Raw genomic sequence first — 21,654 nt, 5'->3', positions numbered from 1 at the left:
TGAAAAACCAAAAAATTGAAAAATTTTACATTGAAAAAAAGAAAAATTGTAAAATCAAGACATTGATAAACCGAAAAATTAAAAATCGAGAAACTAAGAAGTCGGAGAAAATTGAAAAATTGAAATACTGAAAAATCGGAGAAAATTGAAAAATCGAAAAACTGGAAAATCGCAAATTGCAAATCGAAACATGAAGAAACTGAAACATTGAAAATCTGAAAATTGAAAAAACTTAAAAATCGAAAAAAAATGAATTGAAAATTGGAAAAAAGAAACAATGACTCAAACTGAAAAATTGGAAAATCCGAAAATTGCAAAATCGGAAAATCATGGAAACGTCAAAATTGTAAAATTAAAAGACTAATACTGAAAGATGGAAAAAAATTAAATATTGAAACAATAAAAAATCAGAAATCGAAATTTAAAAATCAAAAAATGAAAAAATGAAAAAAATGAAAAATTGCAAAACTTGAAAAAATGAAAAATCGAAGAATTGCCAATCGAAGGACTGAAGAAATGAGAGGTTGCAATATTGGAATACTAAAAATCAAAAAACCTAAAAATGGAATGAAATTAATGAATCAAAAAATTGGAAATAATAAAAAACGAATTCGCTAAAGAAAATTTGAAAACTCAAAAATTGTAAATTCGAGAAATTATAGAAGCGCCAAAATTGCAAACTCGAAAAAATGTAACATCGGAAGATCGCAATTTTGAAAAATTAAATATTGTGAAATTGAGAAATTCATAGCCAAAATTTAAAAGTTGAAAAATTGAAAAAGGTTTAAAATTCAATAATTGAAAAATGAAGAAATTCTAAAACCGTAAAATTGAAAAAGTGAATAATTTTAAAAACCATAATTGTTATGACATACAATTTATAATGAAAACTAGAAAAATTGCAAACTAAAAATATAAGAAATGAAAAATTGAAAAATCGAGACACCGACAAATCTAAACTTGAAAAAAGGAAAATAATAAAATAACAACTTTGAAAAATCGAAAAATTATAAATCGAAAAACTGAAAAAACTGAAAAAACGAAATTGCAAATCAAAAATTAAAGAAATGAAAAATTGAGACACTGAAAAATCTAAAATTGAAAAAAGAAAAATAATAAAATAAGAACATCGAAAAATTAAAAAATTTGAAAAAATTGCAAAATCCTAAATTGCAAATCGAAATGGAAGACTGAAACATTGAAAAACTAAAAATCGAAAAATAGAAAATGCAAAGATTGTAAAATTGAAAAATCGTGGAATTGGAAAACCCAAAAAACACTGAAAAATTAGAAAATCGAAAAATTGAAAAATTGCAAAACTCCAAAAAGTGAAAAATCGAATATTTGTCAATCGAAGCACTAAAACAACGATGGATTGAAATCAGTAGCTGAAAATAGTAAAATCGAAAGATCATGGAATTGGAAAACCCAAAAATTGTAAAATCGAAAAATCAAAGAATCCTCAAAATTGTAAACTCTAACATTGAAAGATGGAAAAAATGAAAACGTACATATTCAGATATTGAAAAATTACAAATTGAAACTTAAAAATCGAAAAATTGCAAAACTCGAAAAGCACCAAAGAAACGAGAGATTGAAACACTGCAAAACTAAAAATCTATAAAACTTAAAAATAGAAACAATTAATAAATCCAAAAATTGGATAAAAGAAAGAACGAATCAACTCGAAAAATTGGAAAACCCAAAAATTGTGAAATCGAAAAATTACGAAATCGTCAAAATTGTAAACTCGAAAAACTGTAACAAAGTCGAAAAATTGAAAAATTTAATATCGAGAAATTGAAAAATTAAAAGCCAAAATTTAAAAAACGAATAAATGAAAAAGTTTTAGCATCCAATAATGGAAACATTCTAAAACCGTAAAACTGAAAAAGTGAAAAACTGTAAAAATAAAAAAAAAAAATAAAAAACCGAAACTAAAAATTGCAAATCGAAAATTTGAGACATTGAAAAATTTCATCAGAAAACAAAAATCGCAAACATTTTTATAATTTTTCAAAGAAGCGGGATTTGTAGGGCTGCGCTTCAGGGGCGAGGAAAATTCTCTTGATAACCTTCGACCAATTTTTTAATAAAACAAGAGTTTGTTAACACACTGACGCCAAATCGATTTGGAATTTTTTAACTCACATTACAAAACAATAATCGCAGCAATTAAGCTTTATCAAATTCAGAGGCATGTGTTTTAAAATTTTCCAGGCTGTTGAACCTTTGATTCTCTGACAAAACGGAAATAACATTAGTCATAATCAATACATTTTTAGACAATGTTTAGGCGTATTATTCCATAAATTGGGTCACATTTTTAATTTTTTTGATTCCTGAGATCACATTTGTAAAACCGCAGACAAATTTCAAGCGAAACCTAGTTAACAATAATTATATGATTAGGTGATTCAAATCCGTATCTAGAATTTAACCAAAAGCAATTTCTTCGCCACGGTTTGTGACAATTTTGAGAAATGCGGGATAGCCTAACCCTCAATTACCATTTACATAACGGTCAAGGTTTATTCGCCATCCAGTTGTGACAACCAGAATGCCAATTTTGGGGCGTCTTGTTACAATGTCTGAATTTCCACACCTAATAATTATGCGGTTATGCATACAATTTTCGCGTATCCACGAGGAAGTTTGTTCTTATTTTTTTAATATAAAAGCTTTGCAAATATCCACACTCTTCAGTAAACTACTCACTCAACGGCAAAATGGTGAAATATAGCATTATTTTCGCTTTGTGCCTCTACCTTCCAACTGTTCTTGTAAGTATTGTCCGAAAAAATCACACAAAAGATTTAATTATCCAAAAAATTAGTGCCTTCCAGAGGAAATGCAAGAGTTGGTAACCATGTTACACGGGACTTGTGTGGCAGAAACAGGAGTATCTGAAGACCTCATTGTTAGAGTCAACAAAGAGAAAAAAATGATCGACGACGACAAACTCAAATGCTACATCAAGTGTCTTTTGACCCAGACGGCCTGCGTAAGTTCTCATCAAATCCAAGCTTCCTTGTCAGTCAATTTTTGGTTTTAGATAAGCGACGATGGTGTCGTGGATGTGGAAGCTACCATCGCCCTTCTTCCCGACGAAATGAGGAAAGTCTCCGAACCCATCATTCGGAAATGCGGCGCTAAAAGTGAGTCGACGTTTTAGTGAAACACGGGCTAATAGATTTGGTTTTCAGTGGGTGCTAACCCCTGCGAGAGTGCCTGGTTGACCCATAAATGTTACATGGAAAGCAATCCAGACGTAAGTTTTCGAAATAATGTAATCGCTGAATACACTCTTCTAGATTAAGCTGGAAATTTGAAGTATTTACGGACGGATGGAATTGTGTAATGTGAAATTTGTTGCAGGTCTACGAACTCATTTAGGGTGGGTGTAAAGACGAGGATTTTGGAGGAACCGCATTGTCGACATATTTTTTTATGTGATTGTATACATTGTACATTTTTTAAAAGTAAAGTAGAGCAAAGATAAAGAGTTTTTTATTTAATGCGTGATCAATTTTTAAAACTGGCTGATAACATGTTTTAACAATATTAGTTCGTTGTTAGCTCTTTGAAATCTATTTGTTATTTTTTTTAACGATTTATTGACTGGAAAAACCTACAGATGTAAGTAGATGGATTTGTTCTTGAATTTTTATTTTTCTCCATGGAAAATCTAGATTAGTTAGAATTGTTTTCAACCGTAAAGTACGAGTTATAGTTCGCATACTGAGAATTTTCAACAATGGTTTCCCTCATTAGAGTTGATTTTATTTAATGACGTGGTTAGTTGACTGAATAAACAATTAAAGACGTAAATAGTTTCTTCATAATTTCTAATTCTAAGAAAAATTAAAATATTTGTTTTATCTGTTATGAGTGTTAATAAAATTAAAATTACCTTTGTAGCAGTTAATGTCCTGCAATTCCAACTTTTCTATTGATTTTGTACTTTATAATATCTGTAATTAAATTTGTATACAATGTCTGTACTCATGATATGGGTTTTCATGCCTCAAACGTTTGTATTTACATACGGTAATTATTTTTGTAAAGACAGTTCGTGACTTTAACAATCATTTACTTATGAATATTTAATTAAACACGACGGAAAGTTAGCACTTTGTGATTTTGATTTATTATTTAGTTATACTGTGACGATAAAAACAGAATAATTCAGAAGGACCTAAACGAATTCTGGGATCTCTAAAAAATTTGAAAAAATCTTGGGGCATCTCTTCTTTTTTTTGAAAATAAAAGGAATCTTGGAGGTTTCTAATTTTTTTTCTAAATCTCTAAAAAATTTCAGGGGCTCCCGACTTTTTTGGAAGCATTTGAACGAATTCCGGGGCACCTGATGGTTGTCTTTTTGAAGGATTAGAAAGAATCTTGATGGTAAAAAATTTGAAAAAATTTTTGGGGTCCTCGTACGTTTTTTTTGAAGAATTTGAAAGAATCTTAGGGATTTCTGAGAATTTGAAAAAATGTTGGGGGCCCCTCACAGTTTCCTCTTTTTTTGAAAATTTAAAAGAATCATGGGGGTCCTGATTTTTTTTGAAAACTCTAAAAAAAATTTCGAAGTTTTCTGACTTTTTTTGGAAGAATCTACAAGAAAAATGTATTTAGTTGAGTTTCGAAAATGTCAAAATTTTTGCTAAATTTGAAGAAAAAGGGACAATTTAAAAATTTCAATTTTAAAAAAGTTGTCTAAAAATTATGAAAAAATTCAGGGACGTAGATCTCGACACGCTGATTCCAAAATTATGGCATGTTGATGCTCACGAAGCAACATTTTCGAAAAAATCGCTGCGAAATGCGAATTTTTGAAAATTTAAAAAATTTCGATACTTCAACGGTCGATTCTGGAAAAACGGTTGCAGGTATCAAAAAACCGGAACCGGATTTGAGTTCTAGAGCTCGAAATCTACAAGAAAATGTATGTAGTTGAGTTCCGAAAATGTCAAAATTTTATTGTAAAATCGAAATATCGGAAATTAAAGAAATAGGAAAACTGAAAAATCCAAAAATTCCAAAATTAAAGATTTAAAAATTGGAAAATCGAAAAATTCAAAAATCAAGACTAAAAATTTTAAAAATTGAATAAACGGAAAATTATATTTTTCAAATTTTCAATTTCTGATTCTGAATACTTCGATTCTCCAATTTTTCATTTTTTTTTTGTTTCTTCAATGTTAAGTTACGTAACTTCGGAGTTTTCATTTTTAGATTTTAAATTTTTCAGTTTTCGATTTTCCAACTTTGGGATATTTCAATTTTTAGATTTTGCAATTTTTCGATTTGCAATTTTTCAATATTTAATTTTTCAATTTTTCATTTTTTCGATCCGCAATTTGTCGCTTCAGTTTTTTATTTTCTTTATTTTTTCAATTCTTCGGTTTTTCAATATTCTGATTTCATAATCTTCCTTTTTTTCAATGTGAATTTTTTTAATTTTTAGATTTTTCGATTTTGCGATTTCTCATTTTATCAGTTTTTCGATTTTCTAGTTTTCGACCTTTCGACTTCTCAAATGAAAAACAAGAAAAATTGCAAAAAAAACGAAGTCTAAAATGAAAACTTTGAAAAATATAAAAACTGAAAATCAATAACTTGAAAAACTGAAGAAAGGAAAAATTGAAAAATCAAAAAAATGAAATATTGTAAAATCGAAATATCGAAAATTACAGAAATCGGAAAATTGCGAAATCCAAAAATTTCAGAATTGGAAAATCGACGAACCGATAATCAAAGATTTCAAATTTCAAAAATTGAATAAACGGAAAATTATATTCGATTTTATAATTTTTGATTTATTCAATTTTTCAAATTTTCAATCTGATTTTTCAATTCTTCGATTTTCTAATTTTTCATTTTTTCTTTGTTTTTTCAATTTTAATATAATTTAACTTCAGTTTTCATTAAATTTTTTAGTTTTCGATTTTCCAACTTTGAGATACATATTTCAATTTTTAGATTTTGCAATTTTTCGATTTGCAATTTCACAAGTTTTCAGTTTTCAATTTCTCACTTCTTCAGTTTTTCGATATACAAATTTGTGGTTTCGGTTTTTCATTTTCTTTATGTTTTATATTTTTCGGCTTTTCAATATACTTATTTTATAATTTTCCTTTCTTTCAATGTGAAATTTTTAATTTTTTGGATTTTTCAATTTTCCAGTTTTATCAGTTTATTGATTTTTCTTTTTTTTTATTTTTTAGTTTTTCCATTTTCAACTTCTCGAATCAAAAAAAACAAAACTACAAAATGAAAACTTTGAAAAACTGAAGAAACGAAAAATTAAAGAATCGAAAAAATGAAATACTGTAAAATCGAAAATTAAAGAAATAAGAAAATTGAAAAATCTAGAAATTGCAAAATTCAAATATTTCAAAATTGGAAAAGCGAAAAACTGAAAAATCAAAGAATGAAAATTTGAAAAACTGAACAAAAGAAATATTATAAAATTGAAAGAAAGAAACATTGAAAAATTAAAAGAAATGAAAACACGAAAAATTGTGGTATAAAATCAGAAATGAAAATTAAAAATCGGAAAAATGAACAATCGTAGAACGGATTTTCGATTTTTAAATTTTTTCCAATTTTTTTAGTTTTTCGTTTTTTCAACTTCTCGAATTAAAAAAAAATTGTAACATTGCAACATTGAAAAATCAAAAATGAAAAAACGAAAAGTATAAAATGAAAACTTTGAGAAATATAAAAACCGGAAATCAAGAACTCGAAAAAGTGAATTGACGAAAAATTGAAAAATCGAAAAAGCAAAATATCGAAAATTAAAGAAATCGGAAAATCGGATAATTGAGAAATCCAAGAATTGCAAAATTGAAAAATTTGGAAATTGGAAAATCGAAGATTTAAAAAATCAAAGATGAACAATCGAAAAACCGATTTTCGATTGTTAAACTTTTTTCGATTTTTTAGTTTTTAGATTTTTCAACTTCTCGAATCAAAAAAAGAAAAAATTGAACAATCGTAGAAAAAAATTATGAAAAAATTCAGGGACGTGGATCTCGACACGCTGATTCCAAAAATATGGCATGTTGATGGTCACGAAGCAACATTTTCGAAAAAATGGCTGCGAATTGCGAATTTTTGAAAATTTCAAAAATTTCGATATTTCAACGGTCGATAATTTTTGTTGATTATTATTCGTGTACAATATTTTTCAAATTTCAGCTTTCATACCCAAAAAAAATTAAAATAAAATCAATGAAAACAACACAATAGAACGTGTTGAAATTACAATTTGGACGTTAAGTCATTCCATTTCGGATTTTTGGAGAGTCATAAATAAAGGGTAATATTGTCTGAGATCAAAACACAATTTTTGTTTTCATTAAACTTTAATAACGAAAATTTAAACAGATGGTGGAACAAATGTAAATATTATTTGTTGGTCCACTATGCGAGGAAGTAGTCCTGAAAAAAAAAAATAAAAATAAAAAAATTGTCTGTTTTATCTATAATGTACGAGTAAAACATGAATTTACAAAGCATGTATGTATTTTCACTTAGAATTATAAACGTGTTTATTACTGCGAATGAATCTTTTCATTTTCGATTCACTTTATTACAATGCGATGACATCAACTAAATTCAACAAACTTTATCGCTTTGTTTGCACAATGATCAAATTTTGGCGTAAAATTCCACTACATCTATAGTAATATAGAAATGTCTTAAAATTAGTCAAAATTTTTCGGATTTATTTTTAAATCGATCACTTACGTCAGGTGCGCTCTCATACCAACACTTATTCGTCAAAAGCAAATTTTCGCACGGATCTGCCCCAACTACAACAAAATTTAAGCATAGTCAATTAATCGACGACGAATCGATAAAAACTAACTTTTCGTGCCGCATGCCGTGATAACTTTTTCACCTTTCGCTTGATATTCCTCCGGCAAAACCGCAATAGTCGCCTCTTCGTCGATAATACCATCATCAGAAACCTACAGCCACGAAATTTTCATTATTTGTTAACTAAATAAATAAATAAAAAAAACATACACAACCCATCTGTTCCATCAGGCATTTCATGTAACAACCCAGTTTACCATCATTGGCGAAATCTCCCTTGCGAGCACATTCTATAGCCTCTGCAAATTTTAATAGTTTAACAATATTTAACAATATTTAACAATAATAGTGACATATTGGGTGTTAACTGCGTCGTGTTAATTGTTGCTACGCAAATATTTTTCAGCGACGACTTCCGCGTCAGCAAATGGTGTAAATTAAACAATAATCATAATTACCTTCGCTGACTCCCGTTTCACCCACGCAGGTGCGATGAAGGGTATCGATTAATTCTTGCATTTCCTCTGGTAGGCTCTGAAAAATTGTGTACTAATTTTTTTTTTGTGTAAATCGTGTTAAATTTACCAGAACTTTTGTGAAAGAACACACGAGTAACACTACGATAAATCCCAACATTTTGACTGGCATTTCCTCCCTGCTCATCTTTATTTATTATCTTTAACTTCCTTTGCTACATGTGGGTTATTAATTAAGGCACAAATTGCCAGTACGAGATAATTAGTACAGAAGTAGTTAATTGTCTGAAATTGTATGTTTGCAGGAGTCGTCTAAGGTTAATATTAAAGCGACATTAGCGATATGAACAAATTAATGAGTGTAAAGTTGTAGTTTTTGTCGTTTTTTGGTTTTAATAAATTACAATACGCTTGAACGAGTAGCAGTTTTCAGTTTCAATTTAGTCTTTTTCAAGACCATAGTTTTATCTAAATAATAAGAGTATTTTCGGAACGGCCTATGTTGTGTGAATTGGAACAGGTCTTGAGTAAACCCACGATGTTTGCAAATCTGACCCTTGTCCCACCTCTATCACCGGATTAAGTGTCCCTTTTTACACAACACGAGTCCCAGATAAGCGCTACGATACCGAGTTTTGTTAGGTAAACACATTTACATCCAGGTAGTAAAGATTAGTGAAAATTAATAGCCACTTGGTGTCGTAATAGCCAGGTGAGTTTGTGGAGCGAGAAATTCTGCGGTTCGCCAACTATGTTGGCTGCCGGATATTTTTAAAAAGTGTAAATTGCTTGAAAATCATGACAAAGGGAAATTTCGTGTGTCAAAGATGAGCTTTTAGTGATTCCGTCGTAGCTCCAAATCACTTTGGCAAATTACATATTTCAGTGTGTCATTAAACCGCCTTAATTGGAATAGTTGTAATGCAATTATAGAATATAAATCTTGGAATTAGAGTTGAATCTCAGTTAGTTTAATTCAGACTGGATTGCTCTTCTATTGTCCGTTTAATTTACGGTCGAAACTTCGGAATATGTGCTTACGAGTTCTCGAGTTGACAACAAGAAAAAATTATTGCTGTTCCAGAAGTTCCGGGCGGATTTGATGACAAAATTTGTGTTGGAATTTAGCTGTGTACAGTTGTCTTCAAAGCCTGATCAAATTATATAAAAAAAATCAAGAATAAAATTTAATAAAAACGCGAGAATTTTTTCTAGCTATATTTTTCGAAATTTTCTGAAGAGTTATTCAAGATATCTCTTTAACTTAAACAAATATATTTTTTTTTTGCTTACTAAACAGTCTCATGGACCTCGAGTATTTTTTGATTACTCTGTATAGCCTACTTTTTTGGAGTAATATAGCTGATAGTTCTGGGATTTTTGTGTTCTTTAACAGACACACCAAGATGTCGAGAGTAAAATGTAGCAATATTGTACAGGATTTTCTAATATTTTAGGTTTTTTTACAAACACTCTGTATAATAAGTCTTAACTTATTCATAATCCCACTGCCATTTTTGATGGCCGAATTGGGGATAACTTGGCAACGTGGCATTGTTTTTAAAAATAAAATATGTTCGTAAAGATATATACAGTGAGTTCTATTAAAACAAAAATTTAGCTGTAGTTTGCGCCTCAAAAACAGAACAGTCTGTAGAGCCGAAAGTAATTTTAGCTTATGTTGATGAAACTGTCGTCTTTGAGCTATCGAAAATAGCTTTAATTGACTCACTCTCTATAGTTTTTTTTTTATTTATTTCAAATTTTACGTGTACATTCTTTAATTACAGGGTGATTCAATAATTAAAATTCTTGGAGACAAAAAGTCAGTAATAAAAATTGTGTGGTTTTTGGTTACGTAGTCTGAGAGTATTTTCAAATGTACAGGGTGTTTAGTTTTTTAGGCGCAATATACCGACAACACCATCAAAGCCAGACATATTAATTTATTATTATTTATTTTGACGGATGACGGATTATGACGGATTATGACGCATTATGACGGAAGATGAAATATTGAATATTTACTTATTATTAATACATATTATTTATTTTGATGGATGATGACGGAATATTTATTTATTTATTATTTTTTAGTTTGACGGCCGATGACGGATGACGAAATAATTGCTTGGTATTATTTATTTACACGTATGTTGAAGGATACTGGTGTACGTTAACGGATTATGACGGATGATGACGAATAGGACGGGATTACTTATTATTATTTACTACGACGGAATGACGGATGACGAAATATTTGCTCAGTATTATTTATTTTGACGTACGTTGAAGGATATTACCTCATGTTGACTGATTATGACGTATGTTAACGATTTATGACGGATTAGAACGGACTACTTATTATTATTTCTTATTTTATGACCGTTGGCGGATGATTATGATGATGACGGCTTATAACAGATGATGACGGAATATTTATGTAATTACTATTCTTTAGTTTGACGGATGATGACGGATGACGAAATATTTGCTTAGAATTATTTATTTTGACGTACGTTGAAGGATATTAGCTCACGTTGACTGATTATGACGTATGTTAACGAATTATAACTGATTAGGACGAATTACTTTTTATTATTTATTATGATGAAGGTTGACGGATGATAACGGATGTGCACGATTATGATGGATTATGATGGACGATGACGGATTATAATAGATAATGACGGATGACGGAGTATTTATGTACTTGTTATTTTTTAGTTTGACGAATGATGACGGTTGACGAAATAATTGTTTAATATTATTTATTTTGACGTATGTTTGAAGGATGTTGACGTACGTTGACGGATTATAACGGATGTTGACGATTATGATGGATTATGATGGACGATGACGGATTATAATATATGATAACGGATGACGGAATATTTATGTACTTATTATTTTTTAGTTTGACGAATGATGACGGTTGACGAAATAATTGTATAATATTATTTATTTTGACGTATGTTGAAGGACGTTGACGTACGTTGACGGATTATAACGGATGTTAACGAATAGGATGCATTACTTATTATGACGAAAGATCACGGATGATAACGGATGTTCATGGATTATGACGAATGACGAAATATTTGATTATTATTATCTATTTTGACGGATGACGACGGGACATTAATTTATTTGTTATTTTTTAATTTGAATGATGGTAATGCCGGTTGACGAAATATTTACTTATTATTATTTATTTTGACGGATGATGACGGATATTGGCGGATGTTGACGTATGTTGACGGATTACGACGGGTGACGAAATATTTGGTTGTTATAATTTGTTATGATACACGATAACGGATATATTAAAAATATTTCCGCATGATGACGGATGCGCCAATATTTTTATATATTTATTATTATTTATTACGACGGACGATGACGGATTATAACAGATGATGACGGAATATTTATGTAATTACTATTCTTTAGTTTGACGGATGATGACGGATGACGAAATATTTGCTTAGAATTATTTATTTTGACGTACGTTGAAGGATATAAGCTCACGTTGACTGATTATGACGTATGTTAACGATTTATGACGGATTAGGACGAATTACTTATTATTATTTATTATGATGAAGGTTGACGGATGATAACGGATGGGCACGATTATAATGGATTATGATGGACGATGACGGATTATAATAGACAATGACGGATGACGGAATATTTATGTACTTATTATTTTTTAGTTTGACGAAGGATGATTATTGACGAAATAATTGTTTAATATTATTTATTTTGACGTATGTTGAAGGATGTTGACGTAGGTTGACGGATTATAACGGATGTTAACGAATAGGATGCATTACTTATTATGACGAAAGATCACGGATGATAACGGAGGTTCATGGATTATGACGAATAACGAAATCTTTGATTATTATTATCTATTTTGACGGATGACGACAGGATATTTATTTACTTGTTATTTTTTAATTTGAATGATGATAATGCCGGTTGACGAAATATTTAGTTATTATTATTTGTTTTGACGTATGTTGACGGATTATGACGGGTGGCGAAATATTTGGTTATTATGATTTGTTATGATACACGATGACGGATATATTAAAAATATTTCCGCATGATGACGGATGCGCCAATATTTTTATATATTTATTATTATTTATTACGACGGACGATGACGGATTATAACAGATGATGACGGAATATTTATGTAATTACTATTCTTTAGTTTGACGGATGATGACGGATGACGAAATATTTGCTTAGAATTATTTATTTTGACATACGTTGAAGCATATTAGCTCACGTTGACTGATTATGACGTATGTTAACGAATTATGACGGATTAGGACGAATTACTTATTATTATTTATTACGATGAACGTTGACGGATGATAACGGATGTGCACGATTATGATGGATTATGATGGACCATGACGGATTATAATGGATAATGACGGATGACGGAATATTTATGTACTTATTATTTTTTAGTTTGACGAATGATGACGGTTGACGAAATAATTGTTTAATATTATTTATTTTGACGTATGTTGAAGGATGTTGACTTACGTTGACGGATTATAACGGATGTTAACGAATAGGATGCATTACTTATTGTGACGAAAGATCACGGATGATAACTGATGTTCACGGATTATGACGAATGACGAAATATTTGATTATTATTATCTATTTTGACGGATGACGACGGAATATTTATTTACTTATTATTTATTAATTTGAAAGATGATAATGCCGGTTGACGGAATATTTAGTTATTATTATTTATTTTGACGGATCATGACGGATGATAACGGATTATTAGTGAGTTAGATTTGCTTAGTGTTATTTATTTTGTTGGATAACAATGGAAAATTTATGTATTTATTATTTTTTAATTAGACGGATGATAATGATGGTTAACGGAATATTTAGTTATTATTATTTATTATGACGGATGATGACGGAACGCAATAATTGCTTAGTATTATCTATTTCGACGTATGTTGAGGGATACTGACGTACGTTGACTGATTTTGACGGATGTTGAAGAATTGTAACGGAAGAGTATAGATTACTTATTAGGACGAACGATAACGGATGACGTAATATTTAGTTATTATTACTTATTTTGGCGGATGATGACGGATATTGGCGAATGTTGGCGTATGTTGACGGATTATGACGGATGACGCAATATTTGCTTAGTATTATTTATTTTGATGGATGACGATGGAATAATTATTTATTTATTATTTTTTAATTTGACGGATGATATGGATGGTTGGCGGAATATTTAGTTATTATTATTTATTTTGATTTATGTTGAAGGACATTGATGTACGTTGACTGATTATGACGGAGGTTAACGAATTGTGACTGAATAAAACAGATTACTTATTATTTATTATGGCAAACGATGACGGATGATGACGAACATTGGCGGATGTTGGCGTATGATGATGGATTAAGACGGATGAACGAATATTTGGTTATTATTTATTATAATAGACAATGACGGACATATTAAAAATATTCCCGCATGATGACGGATGCGGGAATATTTTTACATATTTATTATTATTATTTATTACGACGGATCATGACGGATGATAACGGATTATGACGGGAGACGGAATATTTGCTTGTTATTACTTATTTAGATGTGCGTTGACGGATGCTGACGAATTGTGATGGATTATGACGGTAGACGGAATATTTGCGTAGTTAATTATTTTGAAGGATGACGATGGAAAATGTATTTATTTATTATTTTTTAATTAGACGGATGATGATGATGGTTGACGGAATATTTAGTTATTATTATTTATTATGACGGATGATGACGGAACGAAATAATTGTTTAGTATTATCTATTTTGACGTATGTTGAAAGAAACTGGTGTACGTTGGCTGATTATGACGGATGTTAATGAATTGTGATGGAATATGACGGATGATGACGGGTAATCATCAAATATTTAGTTATTATATTTTGACGGATCATGACGGATGTTGGTAGATGTTGGAGTATGTCACAGAATATGGCGGATGACGGAATATTTGATTATTATTATTTATTACGACGGTTCATGACGGACGATAACGGATTATGACGGGAGACGGAATATTTGCTTAGTATTATTTATTTTGTTCTCTGTTAAAGGACACTAGCGTACGTTGATCGATTATGATGGATATTAATGAATTGTGACGGAGTAGAACGGATTACATGAATGTTATTATTTATTATGACGAACGATGACAGATGACGACATATTTACTCGTTATCATTTAATATGACGGATGATAACGGATTATGTCAAAATCTTTAGTTATTATTATTTATTCTAACAGATGATGACGGATGTTAACGGATGGCGTATGTTGACGGATTATGACGGATGACGGAATATTTGGTTATTATTATTTATTATGATGGACAATGACGAATATTTTTATTACTCATTATTATTATTTCTTACAACGGATCATGACGGATGATGACGGATTATGACGGGAGACAGAATATTTGCTTGTTATTACTTATTTTGATGTACGTTTACGAATTATGATATTATGACGGATGACGACGGATACGAGAATAGTTTTATATATTTATTATTAGCATGTTTTATGACGGATCATAACGGATAATAACGAATTATGACGGATGACGGAATTATGTAGAGTGATTCACGAGTAATAACGAACCCGACTGAATTTGGGAGTGTAACTCAGGATATATTTCCAAAAGATAAAAATTCTAAAATATTATGATTTTCAAATAGTCATAAATAGTTTTTTCACATAGAACATTCTATATTTTATAACTTCGGATATATTTTGCCCACTTTTTTCTTGTTAAATTTATTCTGCGACTCTTTATTTTTTTTTAGAAGTACACCAAAGTATGGAGAATAAGATGCAGAAATAATATACAGGGTGTTATAAAATTTTATAGATTTTTATAATTGTATTGATTCACTCTTAAGGAAATGGAAATAACTTAGTAAGGTCACGTCTTAAAATAGTTAGAGGAGATTGTTATAGACTCACCCTGTATATGGACAGATCCATTAAGAATCGACGCAGGGAAGTTAAAATTCTGTTAACAAACATTGAAAAAAATACTTTCAACTGACAACTTTATTCTAAACTAATGGTGTCACATATTTACGTCATACATTAAAATAGTCTAAAGGTATGAGTGATATTTGAGCAGTTATAGTAGTTGGCTTATTACGGAAGGAAATATATCTGAAAATGAAAATTTAGTAAGAGGAAAATTTTAAAAAGTACCATTTTTACATCAGGAGCTCCTTTTTGGAAACACTTATGGGAAAGCCACGCCGTCTCGCATGGATTAGCTCCAACTAAAAACGTAGTTAATGAGATGTCAAAAATGTCAAAAAATGTGAGTTCTTACCGCCAGTACACGTCATTATAACCGAAGAAGCTTTATCTTGGATTTCTGGAGGCAATAGTGCTATTACAGCCTCTAGATCTACCTTACCGTCATCAGTCATCTAGACAAAACCAAAATTTTTGAAATAAATTTAGTGATAATGATATAAACAAAAGTTTAACAATATTTAGACAGATAATCCATACCATAGGTTCTAGATCTACTTTACCATCGTCAGTCATCAGATATTATCTGCCTAATATTTGTGTCTGTCTATCCCTCAGGAACCGAATCGATCTTCCCGAGGGACTTCCACGAATCCATTTTTCCCCTAATCGCCAAAAATACACCCAACACATGAGCCCACTTCTTCTACTTTAAAATTACGTTCGTTGTAAAAGTGCACGACCGGGAACGAAAACAAAAAACTACCAAATCTAGAAAAACTTACGCATCCCATCTGGTCGAACAGACATTTGAAGTAGCATTTGAAGTTTTCATCGTCAGCGAAATCTCCATTTCTGGCGGCCGTTATCATATCTACAAGTCCGCCTTATCACCACCGGAATCACCCTCGTAAAAACTCACCGTTCGAAGCCCCCGTCTCGCCCACACACGTGTTGTGCAAGTTGTCTATTAATTCCTGCATCTCCTCGCTTATCCCCTATTAACACCCTTAGTTATCGCGTTATTTGCGCCCTTTGTACTTACCAGGATTTCCGTGAGACATAAAGCCGCAACGACACAAACCAAACCCACTTTCTGCATGTTGCTTCTTTGCACTGTTCGGCCTCATCTTGTTCCTTTGGGTATTTATGGGTCGCCTTCGTGCTAGTTTGCATATTATTAGGGTAATTACAATGTGGTGTCAAACCTAATATTTTATATTTTTTTTTTAAATGGAAGCGTTTAGTTGGAGTCCCTGACGAGATTTTTTTTCTAAGAACGCACAATTATACTCTTTGGGCAATAATTAATTTTCAAGGTTTTGAGGCACACAGGAGTTGGTGTTATGGTTGAATGAGTGCACGCAACTTGTTTGTGTTTAATATGGGAGAGTTGGCGGACATAGGTCCAATTATTTCTGGACGACACACCTGTTTTGCCTGTACAGGTACGGGCTATTTATCACTCGAACAATTAACCGGGGGGTAGCGGCTAATTTGCCTTTGTGCGAGTTTTTCGGATTAATGGCGTAGGCAAGACTGTGTGCTTTCCATAAATTCGCCGGCTCGTAAAATTAATAGATTGTGAAGAAAATAAAGTTAATTTCTTGGAGTGAAGGTATCGCTGCATGGTTACGATGCTGTAAATTAGAAGAGGGTTGGTGTGCGTGCTTGAATTTTATTGCATGTGGGGCTGGACGAGTGTTTTATTTTGATGCGAAGGTTAATTATTCTTTTGGAAAATGATGAGTTTTAAACGGGGGTTTTCGTTAAGGAAAATTGGTCTGAAGTTAGATAAATTGAATTCATTTGGCAATTTTTTACGTCATCGTCAATCAAACTGATAATAATCTCGAAGTATTATTGCAAAGTTTTCAATTTTTTCTAAAAATCTGAACATTCAGGGTTAAAAGTGTATGCAATTTTACTACAAAAAAAAGAATCAAGAATTTTTCAATTTGTTTATGAATTAGAATCTTAATACTCTTCTCGTAAATTCGTCTCTTCACACGTGCTTCTAGAACTAAGGTAGGTAAGCTCTAAAATTCTTTTAACACTCATATTCTTTCAAAACCAAAGACCTAGGGCCTTCAACATTATTCCAAATTATTTAAAAAATAAAACATCATAATTATTATAAAATTCTAAAAAAAGATTCCAAGTTTCATTCAAATTTTTTCAAAATGAGAACATTAGATACCACAATAAGATTCTTTTAAATTCTTTGAAAACAAAGCACAAGTGATTTCCAAGATTCTTTTAATCTCCTTCAAAAAAAAGCTCAAAATTGTTTTAAATTTTCGAAAATGGTGCTAGGGGTACTAAGATATTTTCAATGTTTTTTAAAATGAAAACATTACGGGCTTCAAAGATTTTATAAATTTTTTCAAAACAAAGTACGAGTGACTGCCAAGATTTTTTTAATACCTTTCAAAAAGGCCCGAATTTTTTAAAATTCTTGAAAAAGATACTAGAGAACTGAAGATTTTTTTCATATTTTTTCAAAATTAAAGCAACAGATGTGTCTAAAATTCTTCCAAATTCTTTCAAAACAAAGTATGAGGCGTTTTCAAAATTTGTTCAATTTCCTTCAGAAATAAAAAACTAGGGCGGCCCGAATTCTTTCAAATTCTTAAAAAAAGATAATTGACTCTTGCATTTTTTCAAGATTCTTCCGAATACTTAAAAAACAAAACACCAGAAGTTTCCAAGATTTTATCAATTTATTTCAAAAAAAGGCCCGACAATTATTTTTTTCTTGAAAAAAAAAAAAACGCTAGGAACTGCAAGAATTTTCATTTTCTTTTAAAAATGAAAACAGGAAATCATAGGATTCGTTAAAAATTGTTTCAAAACAAACCAATATTTTTATAATCAATTCAAAAAAAGGTCCCAAAATTGTTTTAATTTAAAAAAACCTGAGAATTTTTTCATATATTTTTTTTTAATGATAGCAACAGGTGCCTCTAAAATACTTTCAAATTTTTTCCAAAACAAGGCATGAAGTGCTTTCAAAACTCTAAATTTCGTGCAAAAATTTTTAAAAAAGGTACTAGAAACTCTTTGATTTTTTTAAATCAGCAGGGTCTTTTAAGAGTTTTTCAGAACACCAGAGGTCAAAGTTTTTTTTAAACTCTTTCTAAATAAAAGCCTCAACATTGTTTTAAATTCTTGAAAAAGACACTAAGAATTCCAAGAGTTTTCTGAATAGTTAAAAACAAAACGTCAGAAGTCTCCAAGATTCTTTCAATTTCTTTCACAAAAACGCCCTAAATTTGCTTTTCAATTCTTGAAAAAAGAGGCACTAGGTACCAAAAGAATTTTTTTTTCAAAATGAAAGCAACAGGGGCCTCTAAGATTCGTTTAAAATTCTTTCAAAACAAAGCAATAGGGATTTCCAAGATTCTTATATTCAATTCAAAAAAAGGTCCCAAAATTGTTTTAAATTAAAAAAAAGGTACTAGTCACCTGAGAATTTTTTCATATATTTTTTTAAAATTATAGCAACAGGTGCCTCTAAAATTCTTTCAAATTTTGTCAAAACAAAGCACGAAGTGCTTTCAAAACTCTTTAAATTTCGTGCAAAAATTTTTGATTTTTTTTTTTTTTTGAATCAGCAGGGTCTTTTAAGACTTTTTCAGAACGGTAGAGGCTTCAAAGTTTTTTTTTTAAACTCTTTCTAAATAAAAGCCTCAACATTGTTTTAAATTCTTGAAAAAGACATTAAGAATTCCAAGAGTTTTCTGAATACTTACAAACAAAACATTAGAAGTTTCCAATATTCTTTCAATTTCTTTCAAAAAAGACCCTAAATTTGCTTTTTAATTCTTGAAAAAAGACACTAGGTACCACAAGAATTTTTTCTTTCAAAATGAAAACAACAGCAGCCTCTAAGATTCGTTTAAAATCCTTTCTAAACAAAGCAATAGGAATTTCCGAAATTCTTTTAGTCACCTTCAAAGAAAAGGTCCGAAAATGGTTTTAAATTCTAGAAAAAGAAACTAGGGACCTGAAGATTTTTTCATATTGTTTCAAAATGAGAGCGCTTCCAATACTCTTTTTAATCTCCTTCTTTCAAATTGTTAAAAAAAGACAATGAACACTCTTTAAATTTTTATTATTTTTTTTAATTAGTTGGGTCCTTCAAGATTTTTTCACATTATTTCTAAACAAAAAGCTAAGGGCCTTCAAGATCCTTCCCAACTTTAAAACAATACACCGGAGGCTTCCTAGATTTTTTAAATTTCTTTGTAAATAAAGGTCCCAAAATTGTTTTAAATTCTTGAAAAAAACACTAAAAATTCCAGAATTCTTTGAAATTTTTTAAAAATGAAAACAAAAGATAAGACAATAAGATTCTTTTAAATTCTTCCAAAACAAAAAACGAGGGGTTTCGAAGATTTTTTAATCCTTTTCAAAAAAGGCCCCATTGTTTTTTTAATTCTTGAGAAAGATACTAGAGAACTGAAGATTTTTGCATATTTTTTCATATTTTTTCAAAATTAGAGCTACAAATACTCCAAAGTTCTTTTAAATTCTTTCAAACCAATGCACCAGGCGCTTCCAAGATTCTTTTAAACTCCTTCAAAAACTAATAACTAGGGCGGCCTGAATTCTTTCAAATTTTTAAAAAATGACACTAGACTCCTAGAATTTTTCATTTTAATAAAAGTAAAACTAGCAGGGTTCTTTAAGACTTTTTCAATATACGAGAGGCTTCCAAGTTTTTTTTTAATTTTCTCTACATAAAAGCTCCAAATTTGATTGAAATTCTTGAAAAAGGTACTAAAGATTCCAAAATTCTTTAAATTTTTTTCAAAATGAAGTAAGTAGATAAGACAATAAGAATATCGTTTTAATTATTATTTCAAACTAAAGCAAGAGTGATTTCCACGATTCCTTTAATATCTTTAAAAGCCGTAAGTTGTTTTAAATTTTTGAAACTGACGCTAGGACACCAATATATTTTCAAAAATGAAAACATTAGGGTCTTCTAAAGATTTTTTAAAATTCTTTCAAAACAAAACAAGCACGAGGGGCTTCCAAGATTATTTTAATCCCTTTCAAAAAAGGCCCCAATTTTTTTTATTTTCGAAAAATTTCCCAGGGAACTGAAGATTTTTTTCATATTTTTTCAGATACAACTAAAACTCTTTGAAATTCTTTCAAAACAAATCATGAGGCGCTTCAAAGATTCTTTCAATTCCGTGCAAAATTTTTTAAAAAGACACTAGAGACTCCTTGAATTTTTCTTTTTTTTTGATCAGCAGGGTCCTTTAAGACTTTTTCAATAGACCAGAGGTTCCAAGTTTCTTTTTTTAAATCTTTGTCTAAATAAAATCCCCAAATTTGTCTTGAATTCTTGAAAAAGATACTAAAGATTCGAAAGTTCCTTCAAATTTTTTCAAAATGGAAACAGTAGATAAGACAATAAGATTCTTTTAAATTATTCCATAACAAAGCACGACTGATTTCGAAGATTATTTTAATCTCCTTCAAAAAAAGAGCCCAAAGTTGTTCTAAATTCTTGAAAATGACGCTAGACACACTAAGATATTTTCAAAAATGAAAACATTAGAGATTTCTAAAATTTTTTAATTTTTTTCAAACCAAAGCACAAGGCGATTCCAACATTCTTTTAATCCTTTTCAAAAGAGGCCTTGATTTTTTTTTAATTCTTGAGAGCAACAGGTGCCTCTAAAATTCCTCCAAATTTTTTTCAAAGTAAAGCATGAGGCGCTTACAGGATTTTTTTAATCTCCTTCAAAAACAAAACACTAGGGGGGTCCGAATTCTTTCAAATTGTTAAAAAAAGACACTAGAGACTCTTTAAATTTTTCATTTTTTTTTAAATAAGCAGGATCCTTCAAGACTTTTCCAGGTTCTTTCAAAAGAAAACGCTAACGGTCTCCAAGATTCTTCCGAACTACTTAAATTTTTTTTCAAAATGAAAATGTTAGATAGGACAATAAGATTCTTTTAAATTCTTCTAAAACAAAGAACAAGGCCTTCCAAGAATGTTTTAATCCTTTTCAAAAAAGGCCCGACACCATGGACCCCAAGATTTTTTTTTCAAAATGAAAACAAAGGGGCCTTTAAGATCCGTTTAAATTTTTTCAAAGTAGTAGGGGTTTCCAAGATTATTTTACTTTCCTTCAAAAACGGAACACTGGAGCGGCCCGGATTCTTTCAAATTCTTAGAAAAAGATACTAGCGATTGCTAGAATTTTTCAAATTTTTTAAAGTAAAACCAGCAGGAGCTTCTAAGACTTTTT

The 21,654-nt window shown here is 30.2% G+C and overlaps 2 protein-coding genes across 2 annotated transcripts; one reads left to right on the top strand and one right to left on the bottom strand.

Moving 5' to 3' along the window:
* Positions 1–2,335: 2,335 nt before the first annotated feature.
* Positions 2,336–3,465, top strand: LOC135133865 (general odorant-binding protein 69a-like). The gene is made up of 5 exons (XM_064062392.1): positions 2,336–2,783; positions 2,837–3,004; positions 3,056–3,158; positions 3,207–3,271; positions 3,379–3,465. Exons 1-5 carry the CDS (start codon positions 2,730–2,732, stop codon positions 3,394–3,396), a joined length of 408 nt encoding a protein of 135 aa, XP_063918462.1. The 5' UTR covers positions 2,336–2,729; the 3' UTR covers positions 3,397–3,465.
* Positions 3,466–7,422: 3,957 nt separating this feature from the next.
* LOC135133827 (uncharacterized) lies at positions 7,423–16,481 on the bottom strand. Its single transcript, XM_064062347.1, has 11 exons — positions 16,425–16,481; positions 16,302–16,377; positions 16,165–16,253; positions 15,735–15,834; positions 15,608–15,681; positions 8,416–8,493; positions 8,289–8,364; positions 8,041–8,129; positions 7,880–7,982; positions 7,759–7,823; positions 7,423–7,449 (listed from the first exon to the last, which is right to left on the bottom strand). The coding sequence occupies exons 1-11, from the start codon at positions 16,479–16,481 to the stop codon at positions 7,432–7,434; spliced, it is 825 nt and encodes a 274-aa protein (XP_063918417.1). The 3' UTR covers positions 7,423–7,431.
* Between the last annotated feature and the right edge of the window lie 5,173 nt (positions 16,482–21,654).

This window comes from Zophobas morio, unplaced genomic scaffold (assembly GCF_036711695.1).
Source record: "Zophobas morio isolate AGI-343-1 ecotype UQ-CSIRO unplaced genomic scaffold, CSIRO_AGI_Zmor_V1 ptg000022l, whole genome shotgun sequence".
Lineage (NCBI taxonomy): Eukaryota > Metazoa > Arthropoda > Insecta > Coleoptera > Tenebrionidae > Zophobas > Zophobas morio.
Note: the sequence above shows the minus strand (reverse complement) of the source record. Positions and strands in the feature narration are given on the sequence as shown.